General features: G+C 42.0%; 1 protein-coding gene across 1 annotated transcript; it reads right to left on the reverse strand.

Moving 5' to 3' along the window:
- Positions 1–1,067: 1,067 nt before the first annotated feature.
- LOC148032935 (uncharacterized) lies at positions 1,068–2,499 on the reverse strand. Its single transcript, XM_087684211.1, has one exon. The coding sequence runs from the start codon at positions 2,232–2,234 to the stop codon at positions 1,365–1,367; it is 870 nt and encodes a 289-aa protein (XP_087540337.1). The 5' UTR covers positions 2,235–2,499; the 3' UTR covers positions 1,068–1,364.
- Between the last annotated feature and the right edge of the window lie 12,387 nt (positions 2,500–14,886).

A 14,886-nucleotide genomic window follows, 5' to 3' on the forward strand; every position in this document is an offset into this window, starting at 1 on the left:
CCTTCATTATATGCCCAACTTTCACGAATCATAGTTGAAATGCCATTTATGTTGCGGTGGACACACTTGCTAAGAAAACCCATTTCATTCCCACTAAGCACACTATTCTACTACTCAATTGACTAAACATTTTATGAATCATCACCAATGACCATGACCCCAAGTTTATGGACACTTTTTGCAAAGTGTCCAGCTCTATGGGCACCAAAATGGACCTTCTAATGGCATATTACCCCCATTTTTTACCAAACACAAAGGGCTAACTAATGCTCATAAACCTATCATTAGATGCACAAACGTAGGCTCTCTAAGACCATTGCACGTAAGAGCCATTGTGAAGTTCATTATATGTTAGTTCTCTTGGAGCCACTCCAAAGGCATCAACTTATTATGTAACCCATTATATTTTGCATTACCGAAAAAGATCACGTAACTACTTTTAATTTTCTTTGCCTTTTAATATAAAACTCAGTAAATAAATTATAAAGAATCCTGAAGTTCTCTTGGAAAAGAGATCCTACATGGAGGGGCAACCCAACATAAGTCCCAAGAAATCCAAACGTATGCACACTCATCACAACTACCGCTTTTCCATCCGAATGAGATGTTGAAGAATGAGCTCCACCAGAGAAAGGGCTATTGCCTTGAGAAAATCAGGCGTAGGGCACTTGTTGGGTCTTATTTGCAAATTACCCCACTGGTTTTGAATACGATGACCTTGCTAGGGGCATTTTTGGTGTCCTCACAATGCCCATTGCCCCATTTGGAGAGCTAGAACTCCACCAATTTGCACTGGGAATAAAGCCTAAATTCTCACTCTAGACAGGCAATCGCCCTATCAGCTACTGCTCAAATCGCTGCTGGGTGAACTTCTTCGACCCGAGTGTGCAGCTTTAATAATTCATCTACTGTTATTAAACACACTATCATAAGAAAAAACAGTTTACAATAGGGAACCTGAATTTAACACTGTAAGCTGAAATCCAACTTGCAGCATGGCCCTGAAGAACCAAGCACTGAGGTAAATGGTCACATGCATCCAGTAAAGAGTGCAGTGAAAACTACCATGCTTGCCCAATTGCTCCGTTCATTTAACTGGCATGAAGAAAATCAAAAACACCCTTCGTAAAACCACAAATTGTTTCAGATTTGCAACAATGAATGTACAGCTCTCGCAAGGGCACCCAAAACAGAACATCCATGCCTCGCAAAACATACCGTAAAAAATGTACAACTATAACTTGGTGAGCCAATTAAGCTCTCAAAATGGTGTTCCTAGGCATTAAGATCTGTGATTACCTAAGTGGAACACAGGTTAGAGCCCCGGAAAGGGAAGGGGTTAGAGTGGGGAAACAGTCACGGCTTCACAAGTGCTCTGGTATGCTTTCCAAATGCGGCCTCCAAGAAAACAGATCGTCTGCTACGGACGAAGAGGGATGTAGCCTCCTGTTTATGTCTGCCGCACTGCTGCATTTGGCATCTTTGAGCAGAGGCATGAGCAGGCTCTCCACCACAGAAGCTGCATCCTGGCTATCCTGGAGAATGCCAGCAAGCTGCTTCTTTGAAAGCACGACCTTCAACCTGAAGCTTGTGGCCATGGATGAGGTGGTGGACGAGCTATGGGGTAAAGCTTCCAAAGAAGATGAGTAAGACTCTGAAACGGCAACATCCTTATTCTCGCTAGCCTGGATGGCAAATGTGACCCTGCGTTTGGTAGAAACGGCCGTAGAACAGGAGGTGTTCCCAACATTTCCGTTGTAGCCATGGCGGCCAGGGCAGGAAGTCTGAATATTATCGGCCAGTTTGACACTGCGCCTAGCAGACACGGCCGAGGAACAAGTGGCGTTTTTAACAGCATGACCACAGCTGTCACTGCAAGAAGTCTGATGATCGGCCAATGTTGCTCCCGCCTGACGGTCCGCCATGGCTGCTGTGGTGCTAAGCTTGGTTGAAGAAGCAGCGGCGAGCCTGCACTCCCTTTTCGTTGGCAAAGGAACCATGAAATAGAGCTGTCCTGGCTGGAGATGGAGAGTAGACTGCAGAGGGCGGGCCTTTCTGCCGAGTTTGCGCGCTGTGTGGGAGTGGAAGATGGCGTGGCCGGGGTAGTCGACGAGGACCTCCTTGACATGGATGGGGGCCTCGAACTTGAGGCACTGGCCGTCTAAGGTCATGATTTTGACCTTGGAGGATGCTGACGAGCAGGCCGCCAGGAAATGGAGGGAGAAGCAGCCCATGCTGTCTCTCCGCGGGGCCTGTCTTATCTTACTTGAATTGGTGATTATTTCCTGCAGCGTGAGGGCCTCACCGGGGCGCCGGGCGGGGGAGAGAGAGAGAGAGAGAGAGAGGGAGGTCTGCAACAATGTTCGGCGCCTCTCTTGTGTGTAGAACGAAGGGTAGAGGCTTGTATTAAGCGAAGAAGGGGGAGCGAGAGAGATGTCTATGGTGCTTGATATGATGGTGATGATGATGATGAGAGATTGTGAAAGGATGCCAGTAAAAGCTCGCCTCCTTCGTTAGTGCCTCGCCTGTATTAAAGGTTGCTTGTGTGATAACGACCTTCGTGCCTGCTCTCCCACACATGGGTGGGGCCCTCCCTTATGTCAGGGGCGGGGGAGGAGGGAGAGAGAGAGAGAGAGAGAGAGAGAGACTGGTCACTGAATCAGACAGAGATGGGTGGGAAGCATTTGGGCCCCACTCCTTCCCCCGCAGCCCCAACTACCTACCCCCATCAATGGTCGTGCGTGAGTGAGTGTAGATGCACTCGGGTCTGACTTTTTACCCCTCCAATCACGGGTTTATTTTATCTGCCCTAAAACCCGCGCCCCTTAGCTATTCTAGTCGGTTCTCGCTTGCTTAAGAGTACGGCCACAGTGCACACTACTTACCAAGGCTTTCAAAAAGTAAGAGTATTCAAATTTCACAGTATTCAAAAAAGTAAGGGTATCCAGATTCCACAGTATTCACATTCCTGTTAGTGTCCACTAAAAATATCTTTTAATGAGAATGCGTCACATTGTATTTAATATTTATTTATTTATTTATTTTTATTTTTATTTTTTTTTCTTTGCATTAGAGGAGGCTCTGCCCATTCCATATCCTTCAAAAAACAGTAGACTGCAAGAGGACCAAGGAGAATCCCCCTATTTTGCCTGCAAGGCCTTCGCTAGATAGACTATTATTAAACTACTACAGTCTACGAGCCTTAATCATCTGTTTGGATCAGAGTGCAATAATCTTAGGGATGTCCCATAAGGGGAAAAACCAAAGCCTTGATTAGGGGGAGCATGAGATTGTGAGTTGGTCAAGGGGATCCTCAAATCCCCTAATCTCTTTCCATTGGGCTTCCAATCTTTCCATGAAGCCTTGATCGACAGGAAGGACCTCTTGGTGGGAGCCTACTCTCCGTTCATGGTCCACTTTGTAGATTGGGAGATGACATTGCATTGCATTGGATATTATTGGCATAGGTGATGTGAGATTGCAGTTTGATACTAGTGCTCCGTTTGTACTTCGCAATGTATATCATGTTCTGGCTTTGACTAAAAACCTTATCTTAGGAGGACAGTTGGATGATATCTCATGTCTTTTTTGGTGATTTTGTATGGAAGATTACATAGAGCCTCATTTTTGCTAGAGGTGCCAAGGTTGGCAACATGTACCCCATGCTTGTATCTAGATCTATTGATCATGTTTTGGCTGTGACCGATCTTTCACATGTATCTCTATGGCATCATCATCTTGGGTATATGTCCATTAAAGAAATGAAAGTACTCACTCATTTGCAATATTTGCCACCTCTTGACTACTCATGTTTTGACTCTTGTAATCATTGTTTATACATTTGGTAAACTTGTAACTCACATAAAAAGGCTAGTTCTACACACACGAATGAGCCATTGGCCCTTGTGCATTCAGATCTCTGTGGTCCCATGTCCTGTTAGTCATTAGCTAGTGCTAAGTATTTTGTCACCTTTATTGATGATTCTTCACATAAGATTTGAGCCTATCCCATAAAGCAAAAGTCGAATGTCTTAGCTACATTTCAACGCTTTCTAGCTATGGTTAAGAACCAATCTAGTGAAATGCATGTGATCTGACAATTGGGGCGAATGTGTCTCAAGCATTGAGCAGTTTTATGATAAGAAGGATATTAAGCATCAGTTAACCACCCTATATACCCCACACCAAAATGGTGTTGCAAAGCACATGAATGGCACTATTTAGAAAAGAGTCCATGATATGCTTGGTTAGACCAGCTTATCATAGTACTTTTGGGTTGAGACATTTACTATTATAGTTTGTTTGATTAATAAAACCCTAAGGTAGTATATAAGGCCATATTGGTTGCTATGGGTTTTAAGTAGACGAAGGGAGTTAATTATTATATGAGATATTCTCTCCTGTGGTCAGCAATATGAATACTCATGCTTGGTATTGGCATTGGTTACATAGATAGATCTGGACTTATACTAGATGGATATAAAAACAACTTTCCTTCATGGGGACCTATGTGAGGACATTTATATGCAACAGCTTAATGGCTTTGAGGAAAATGACAAGGAATACCTAGTTGGCAAGTTGAGAGAATCTTTATGTACTCAAGCAAACACCTAGGGAATGGTATCATAAGTTTGATGTATTTATGCATTCACATAGGGATATGGATATGTGTCTTTATACTTGTTATGCGCATTGCTCGCAATCATTTACAACTCCTCTACTTGTCACACAAAAGGAGTATATTCACAAAGTCCTTAGATGATTCCATATATAGGGTGGTAAGGCCATTCGCTCCTCATTACCTTCTCATTTGAAGGTCAAGTAGGCTTATTGTTCCCATTGCAATGATGAAAATACCGAGATATCCAAGCTTCCATATGCATCCACAGTAGATAGTAGCTTAGTGTATACCATGATAGTTACTAGACCTCACATAGCATTTGTGGTGGGAGTTGTGGCTTGTTATATGGCAACATACGGCAAACAACATTGGGACACCATGAAGGGTACCATGAGATATCCTAAGGGCATTGCAAATATGTGCATTTGTTATGGTAACCAGGATATTGGAGTCATGGACTACATAGACTTTGATTGTATAGGACATGCAAATAGTAAGAAGTCCACCTCTGGCTATGTCTTTACCTTTGCTAGAGCTATCATTTCTTAGATCATTGGGGTACAAAACTGTATGGCCTTTTCTACTATCTAGATTGAGTACATTACTAAGGCTTACAAGGAGACCCTTGTTGGGGATAAAGGCATTTGTGCCTAGCCGCACGTGTATTAGTTACACTAACAATACTCGTAAACCTGTGTATTACGAGTGGCGAGCACCCATCACTGTCACTTCATTCTTTTTTCTTTCAGTGACATTTGAATAAGGGAAGGCCGGTCACACATTGTGACTATTAGAGTTCCCACATATTATGTCTCTTGCTCTTGCTCTTGCTCTTTTGCTTCTTCCACCATAGCTCTTGCTTACACTCATGGGCTTTCACTCCAGGCTCACGCCCTTCAATTGGTATCATAGGTGAGATCGAGGAGCTCTTCACCTTTAGTTTGCTTCAGCTCGTGAATACCTACAGCCTTTCATTTCAGGCTAGCCATTGATCCTTCGCTCCAAGGTATGGATTGAGCTTCATGCTTCTTCTCATTCCTTGAGGCTTGTTCCAGGGCTTCATTTGCCCTTATTGAGCACCTAAGAGTGCCTCTAGAGCACCACCATCACTAACATTAGTAGCAACAAAGGGGGCTACAATTAGCATGATTATGCCAAGAGATCCCTCTCATGTCTTTGATCAACCTGGCCATCTCTCTCAGCTCCTGGAGCCTCTGAGCACTCGGGCATCACCTTGGCATTGTAATTTTCACTTTGGACCTAAGTTTAGGCATCATTTGAGGCTCACAAGATTTCACAGTTTATGATAGTTTGCCATAATACAAATAGGGACAGCCACTACCTCATTGTTTGAGCTTCATTGATGCTCATATGTCAAGAATCATGTGGTGGGGGGACTTGCTCAAGATGCTGCGCCGAACACACATAGAATGCACAAGGGGAAGCTCACTCAAGAGACAAGAAGAGAGATGGAGGCCAAAACGTTTTCTTGCTGGTTTCTTCTTCTTCTTCCACACTCTTTACAATGTACACAAAGTATAGATAAGATACAACATAAAGGAAAATGGCCTACTAAGTCAAACAATGCATAACCGACTACACTAGTCGACTGGCCCTATAACTATGCCAGCTTGTAAATACGTGTAGCAACCTGAATATAATAAATAATGAGTTAGTGGCCATGTGAGAGTCATAATGACCATTGACGTGCTCAGTGTAGACATGTGGACCCATCTAACCAGGCGGTCCATCATCAATGTCTGCATGTGTTGAGCTTGTCATCTCAACACTCCCCCTCAAGCTCAACTGCATCTCTGCAACTCCAAGTAAGCTTCGAAACTTTTGAAGCTTCTTTGTACCCAATGCCTTCGTGAAGATGTCAGCTATCTGATCCTGTGTGCTGACATACACCAAGTCAATCTCACCTACTAGTACCTTCTCTCTCACAAAGTGGTAGTGTACCTCAATATGTTTTGTCCTGGCATGGAACACAGGGTTCCTAGCCAAATGTATACTGCTCATGTTGTCACAATAAATGACAACTGGACCTTCCATCTGCACATCCAAATCAGCCATTAACTTTTGTAGCCATACTACCTCACATGCTACAATAGCAGCACCTCTATACTCAGCCTCTGTACTCGACAAAGCAACTGTAGATTGCTTTTTGCTGCTCCAAGCAACTGCTGCACTACCAAGAGAGAACATGTATCCACTAATAGATCTTCTATCAGACATACTACCAGCCCAATCTGCATCTGTGTATCCAAACACCTGTATATCTATACCTGCCTCATAGAAAAGTCCATAATGTGATGTGGACTTCACATATCTCAATATGCGTTTGACTGCATCCAAATGTGGCTTTTTAGGTACTTGCATAAACTAACTCACAAGACCAACAACGTAGCTCAAGTCTGGTCTTGTAATGGTCATGTAGATCAAACTCCCCACTATCCTCCTAAACATAGTAGGGTCTTCTATCTCATCCCCAACATCAGCACTTAACTTTACATTCTGCTCCAACGGGACTGAAAGTGGTTTGCATGTTGTCATACCATACTTGGACAACATATCCAAGCCATACTGTCTTTGGGACAGCCATATACCATCATCACATCTGATCACCTCAATGCCAAGGAAGTACCTTAGCTCACCTAAATCCTTCATCTCAAACTTCTTCTTCAAAAAGTCCTTGACTTCAGCAATCCCACTATCACTATCACCTATAATAATCAAGTCATCCACATAGATGACTATGATGACCAAACCTGCATCTCCCTTTCTCACATAAAGTGAGTGATCATCATCAGAAACATAAAAGCCAATATTGATAAGATACTCTTTGATCTTATCGGACCATGCTCTAGGTGCTTGCTTGAGCCCATAGAGCGCCTTCTTCAACCTGCACACATATGTGAGATGCTCTAAATCTTCATAACCTGCTAGTTGATCCATATACACTTCTTCCTACAAATCACCATGCAAGAAGGCATTCTTCCCATCCATTTGCTGCAACCTCCAACCTTTGGCTGCTGCCAAAGCAATCACACATCTGACAGTTGCCATCCTAGCAACTGGACTAAAGGTTTCTTCATAATCTATGCCATATGTTTGGGCATAGCCTTTTGCAACCAGCCTAGCTTTGTACCTACTAATAGAACCATCTAGGTTGCACTTAATCTTATAAACCCACTTACATCCAATAGCTTTCTTGCCCTTCGGCAATGATACTAGATCCCAAGTCTTATTGGCCTCTAATGCAGCCATCTCCTCATCCATTGCTGCATCCCAATGAGTATGACCAACAGCCTCCTCATAACATGTGGGCTCAACATCCTCAACTAGCTTCACCATATAAGCATAATGGTGAGCTGCATAACCTTCAAAACCAAATCTTTTAACAGGGTATCTGACCCTGCTAGATCTGCGTACCACCGGATCACTCAATGGAGCCTTTGCATTACTATGAGCTCTCTGTACACCTGGTGTCCTGACAGAAGGAATACCAAGCTCATCATCCAAGCTCTCTGAGCCACTGGAGCCTCCATCAAGAACTGCATCAATGCCATCTGACACTTTATTATTTCCTTTGTCTTTACGTGTAGTGCTACTAGATGCACCTGAAGATGTAGAAGTACTCCTTAGTCTCCCAGACCAAGGCCTACCTGATGATGTCTCTGGTCCACTAAGAGTCCGTAATTCTTGCTTTTCAGCCTGCACATAAGTGTCATGATCATCATCATCATCCAATGCATCACTACTAGATGCATATCAACTACTCATTTCATCAAAGAAGACATCCCTGCTCACTCTGAACTTACATGTGACAGGGTTATAACATCGATACCCTTTCTGCTCTAAAAAGTATCCAATAAAGACACACTTTTCAGCCTTTGGATCCAGTTTCTTCCACAACTCATCTGGCACATGAATATATGTAATCCAGCCAAACACTTTCAAGTGTGAGACATCAGGCTTCTTACTTGTAAAACATTCTTCAGGAGTCATCCCATGAACTGCAGCTGTGGGAGTTCTGTTCATAATATAAACAGCAGTATGAATAGCCTCAGACCAAAAATGCTTAGGCATATTCTTTTCAGCCATCAAGGCGCGTGCAACTTCTGCAATAAGCATGTTTTTCCTTTCTGTAACCCCATTTTGCTGTGGGGTATATCTACATGTGAACTGTCTCTTTATCCCATGAGACCTCAGAAAATCACTGAACTCATTCGAGAGGTACTCTTCCCCTCCATCTGACCTCAAGCACTTTACTTTCAAGCATGTTTCTCTTTCAACTGCAGCCTTGAACGTTCTAAAGTACTCAAATGCTTCACTCTTTTCCTTCATAAAATATACCCACAGCTCTCTAGAACAATCATCAATGAATGTGACAAAGTATGAACTGCCTCCAAGAGATACATTTTGTGTAGGCCCCCAAATGTCTGTATGTACAACATCAACGATATTTCTGCTTACATCTCTGTCATGTGAAAAGGGTTGTCTTACCTACTTACCAAACTGATATGCTTCGCATACCTTATGAAATTCTACAACTCTAAATGTAGGCAAACCTGTAACCAACCCTTTGGACTGCATTAATTTCAGCCTTTGTACATTTGCATGTCCAATGCGTTTGTGCCAAATTTCAATATCTGCAAACAACACCTTTTCCTTTAGCATACATAGCAGCAGTCATAGTAGGAATTCCAGCATCCAGAGTAAACATACGTCCAACTCTACTTCCCTTTGCTACCAACCTGCACTTGTCATCGAAGTCTTCTACAAAGCAGCCCTTTGCATTAAATCTGACTTGCAGCCCTTGCTCTACCATTTGACCGACTGACACCAAGTTCTTTGTAATAGATGGCATATGTAATACTTCTGAAAGACTCTTTGTCTTACCATCATGCAAGGACAAAGGAACTTTTCCAATGTGTGAAATTGGGTGGCATGAATCATCACCCGTCTGCACATAACCTGCATTTTGCAAATCCTGTATCTCTCCAAACCATTCTACATGGCTGGTCATATGATTGGATGCACCTGAATCAACATACCAAACATCATCATGTGTTCCCTTTTATGTAACAGCATTCAGCATATGCTGCATAACAAACAGATGTTCATTTTTGTCTTCATTCTGTCGTGAAGATGATGCATAGTTTCCTTACTGCAACTTACCACTGCGAATATCATCTTTCTTAGCATAACATTGGCTGCAATATGACCTGTTTTGCCACAGTAGTGACACACAATACTAGAGTTGTTAGAGCCTCTGTTCTGCCATCCACCTCTTCCTCTAAAGCTCCCCTTGCCTCTAAAGTTACCATGACCTCCTGAAACATGCATATCGCCAAATTGCTGATTCAATCTGTTTTGCTGGTTGTCACTACCACGGCCTGTACCACGGCCTCTTGAAGAGAACCTGTCACGTCCCCTTCCTGAGCTGGAGTAGAAATCTTGGACCTGTTCACCACTTTTTTCAGATGTCTCACTCTACATGTTGATCTCTTCAGTGATCATAAGGGAGACCAACTCATCGAAATCAGAAAATGGATTTCTAACATATACGAAAGTTACAAAAGACTTCCAAGCCTTTTCATTGTTAAGTCCACCCAAGGTAGACGACACTAAATCATCATCATCGGGCATTGCATCAATAGCTGTCAAGGCATCTGCAATGCTCCTTACCTTCAGTGCATACTCATTGATAGACATCTTTCCTTTCTTCAATGTATTCAACTCTTGCTTGAGTTGAATCTTTCGTGCCTTTGTATTTACAGAAAACATACTTTTAAGTATGGTCCAAGCTGCATATGAATTCTCTGCATTTCTAATATGTCCTAGCATATTATTGTCAATTACTGTAGACAACCAATACATGACTTTTTTATCTTTTGCATTCCATTCCTTCTGTGCCTTTGTCTTTTCTACAGTTGGAGGATCGCTCACCTTCGATTCCTTTTCTTCACCTAAAACAAACTCGTAGAGGCCTTTTCCAATAAGGAAGTTCATGACACGGAACTTCCATGAAGGGTAGTTGTTCTTGTCGAGCTTCTCAATGATGGGGCTTCCATTGTTCTCTTCCATTATAAAAAAACTAATACCAAACATCAACGATATGTTTGCAAATAAACCTTATGTTTGCTTCCTGCAAACACCTCAAGAATTATAGATTCGCAATCTGTAACCTGCGTACCCACTTTCGGTCAAAATAGCCGAAATCACAGTGTACCTTGAAACTGTTGTCCGCAACCTTGCAGCTCTAAAACGGGGCCTAAAACGGCCTCAGATGCCCAAAATAACTGCGGTAAGCCCAAAATAACGGCCTCAGATGCCCAAAGGGTTAATCTGCAGAATACATAGCGCTCTTCATGCACACCAAATCTCACTGCAATCTAAGATTTTTGCTCGGCCCTGCTTCCGGTGCCTCCACAGGCACTATCCAAGAGAGAGAGTGGAAGAATGGGAGAGCTTCTTACCCGTGACTTGCTTGCTCGAACCTTGCTTCTTCTCCTTCACTTTAGCCTTCGAAATCAGCCTCTCTCAGTGTGCGGCTCTGATACCATGTCAAGAATCGCGTGGTGGGGAGACTTGCTCAAGATGCTGCGCCGAACACACATAGAATGCACAAGGGGAAGCTCACTCAAGAGACAAGAAGAGAGATGGAGGCCAAAACGTCTTCTTGCTGGTTTCTTCTTCTTCTTCCACACTCTTTACAATGTACACAAAGTATAGATAAGATACAACATAAAGGAAAGTGGCCTACTAAGTCAAACAATGCATAACCGACTACACTAGTCGACTGGCGCTATAACTATGCCAGCTGTAAATAGGTGTAATAACCTGAATATAATAAGTAATGAGTCAGTGGCCATGTGAGAGTCATAATCAACACTGACGTGCTAAGTGTAGACATGTGGACCCATCTAACCAGGCGGTCCATCATCAACGTCCGCATGTGTTGAGCTTATCATCTCAACATCATACACCTATGCATTGATGTTGGGATGCTTGGTACATGTCTTGAGATGCTTCTTGGATAGGTTTGAGATTTCTATGCTTAGTTTGAAGGAGGGTTCTTTGCTAAATATGTAGTGGGAAGCCAGTATTTCACTTGAAAGTCTTAGATGGTTCTCGAGTATTACATATGCTAATGTACATACTTGGCATTGATGTATGGGCTTAGACATGTCTATGGTAATATTTGAAGCTCTGTTTTGAGCCACATTGGATGCTTTGGCACCTTGATTTTATGCTTCAGTTACTTCTATCATTGCTATTATGGGCTTGAAGGATGTATTGGGTTTTATGCTTCTGGCTTATGCTTCATGTACCTTGGATGCTCGGATGTCATGTACTTAGTATATTAAGCTTGTGTTCCTCATTTGGCATTCAACTTTTATTCCAATGGGAGCCGCTACTTGACACTTGGATGTTACATAGAGTACTTGATATTTGCAATTGAGCTTTAGTGTATTACAGTGAGACAACCGCACTCATTGTGACATGTACATGCTCTCTTGATATGTATTGGATATGCAGTTACCCTATCATGGGATAATTTGATCTCTTTGCTTGGATCTGGCACTTATGCCTGTCACAATGTTGTCAATGGTATTTATATGCTTCTAGGTTATGTATTGAGCTTTGCCTAGTGGATTATACATCTAGCATTTCCCTTCGTTTACTCTAGAGACCTACCCTGTGCATGATGTTTATGCCTATTGCATATATGGTTATTGACACACTTTAGTTGTGATAGTCTTCAATGTCAGTTGTTCCTGGCTTCTTCATCTTGATTGCTTACGGTGGGTTGTTGACCTATTGCTGTGGTTCATTACAATAGCTTGTCATTTCTTATCTATATATTCTTTATGAGGGCAACCACTTAGACTTGACAGTTTCTTGATTGCAATTTGTAGACATCCCATTACCTTGGCAATCTTTCTTGTTTACAGCTTGATTTGGTAGTGGTTTTGGGGCTGATTTGTAGGAAATTACAGTAGTGTGTTTTGCCCTTCTGTGCACTTGCTTGGTCTCATTATGGCCAATGATTCTCATGATAGTGCCATCTTCAATATTGAAAAATTGGATGGGACCAACTATAGCTATTAGAAAGCATAGACATGCTAGGTTTTAGTGCGAAAATTGCAGGTTAGACCACCAAAAAATGAGGGTTTCAAAATAAAAAACATTGGGGCTAAGGATTGGACTGAACTAGATGAGCTATACAAGTTCACAATCATTTTATCACTCTCTAATAAAGTTCATTACAATGTTGTAATTGACAATCATATTGTACATAAGCTTTGGACATAGATTAAGAATCTTTATGACAAGTAGAGTCCTGCATCTCAAATATATTGGTTGAAACTGTTGATGGACCTTTGCATGAAGGAAGGGACCTCTATGTATGCATATTTGAATAAGTTTCACTCTACCATTGGCCATATAGCTTCATAGGAGATTGAGTTCAAGGATCCTTTGCATCCTTTATTTCTACTTGGTACTCTACCTAAGTCTTGGGACACTTTTTGTACGCCTCTATGTGCTAAAACCTCAAAGTATGGGCTAAAATTGTAGGATGTTGAGATTCCTTCTTAATAGAAGAGGTGAACAAAAAGAATGTAGATGCTTCTTGTACATCACATGCATTAACTATGAGAGGCCATCAAGATGTAAATAGTCGTGATAGAGACTCTCAAATATCTCAATCTAGGACATGCAGATAGTCTCGCAGTAAGTCCCATGGCTATAGGTTCAGTCTTACTTGTCATTATTGTGGGAAAGCATGTCATATATTCAGCCACAATGCCATAAAATGTGAGAATACAAGCACAAGGAAAAGGGAAAGGTTAAATTCAGGATAAGAATGATGATTGAACATTGTGCCTAGCAAGTGTAGCATCAAGATTGAGAAGATTAATGTGGTGGAGCCTAATGTGTTTGATGATCTCATATTAGAAGTCTCTTCCTTGGATGCTTCATAGCTAACCTATGCTCTCTCAGAATATACTCAGTATTGTTGGTTGATAGATTCAGGGGCTTTCTTTCATGTGAGCCCTCATAGAGAGTGGTTTCACTCCTATCACAGTATGATTAGATTTGTCTATTTGGGTGATGGCCTAGCATTCGAGATAGTTGATATTGGCAATGTCCAAATGTAGTTTAGCCTAGGTAGCATGTTCACTCTTCATGATGTACATTATGTACCCGACTCTCATGAAGAGCCTTATCTTTGTGTACCTTGATGATGCAAGTTATTTTGTCTCTTTTGGTGATTCCTCATGGAGAATTACAAGTGGAAATCTTGTTATTGCACATGGTACTTAGTCTAGTGCCCTTTATCCCTTGCTTGTATATGGGTCAGGTGACCATATTGTTTTGGCTATGGCTATAGTTCACACATGTATCTCTTTTGCATCATCACCTATCTTTGAAAGGAATAACCAATTTGAAGTATCATCTACCCCTAAACTGTAAGTGTTTTGAGTCTTGTGATTATTTTTTATATGGCAAGCATACCGGTAGTATGCATAAAAAGTTTAGCATGAAGTGCATGGGCAAGCCTTTGGCTCTTGTTCATTCAAATGTATGCAGTCGTATGCCCTATCAGCCCCTACGTGCTACAAAGTACTTTGTCACCTTCATTGATGATTACTCACATAAGGTTGGGCCTTACCCTATTAAGCAAAAATTAGATGTCATGTCTATATTTCAAAATTGGCTTGCTCTTGTTGAGAACTAGTTTGGATATAGGCTAAAAAGCCTAAGGATAGATAATGGGGGTGATTATGACTTGAAAGCTTTAAATCAGTTTTGTGATGAGTGGGGTGTTAGGTGTTAGTTGACCACCCCTACACCCCTCCCCAAAAGGCTATTTCTAAATGCATGAATAGGATGATTCAAGAGAGAGTATGCAGTATGCTTAGCCAAGCAGGCTTACGATAACACTTTTGGGATGAGGTAGTTCCTACTACTATACAGTTGATGAACAGGTCTCCTTGCACTACTATTGATTGCCTGGTTGTAGACGAGATATGGACTAGGAAACCTCCAATATATGCTCATTTGCATGTCTTTGGTTGTGAGGGATTCTACCATGCTCCTAAGGACAAGTGTAATAACGTGGATTACGAGTTTGTGAAATGCATATTTCTTGGTTATGGAGATGTAAATGAGATGGGCTATTGCCTATGGGATCCACAAGCTCGCTGGCATATTTGTAGCCATGATGTAGTTTTCCATGAGAAAAAGAT

This window comes from Lygodium microphyllum, chromosome 8 (genome assembly GCF_053477565.2).
Source record: "Lygodium microphyllum isolate KBCC chromosome 8, Lygodium_microphyllum_v1.1.10, whole genome shotgun sequence".
Classification (NCBI taxonomy): Eukaryota; Viridiplantae; Streptophyta; class Polypodiopsida; order Schizaeales; family Lygodiaceae; genus Lygodium; species Lygodium microphyllum.

What these genes read in the sequence shown, in the direction of transcription:
- LOC148032935 (XM_087684211.1), bottom strand. Translation starts at nt 2,234, where the DNA reads ATGGGCTGCTTCTCCCTCCATTTCCTGGCGGCCTGCTCGTCAGCATCC.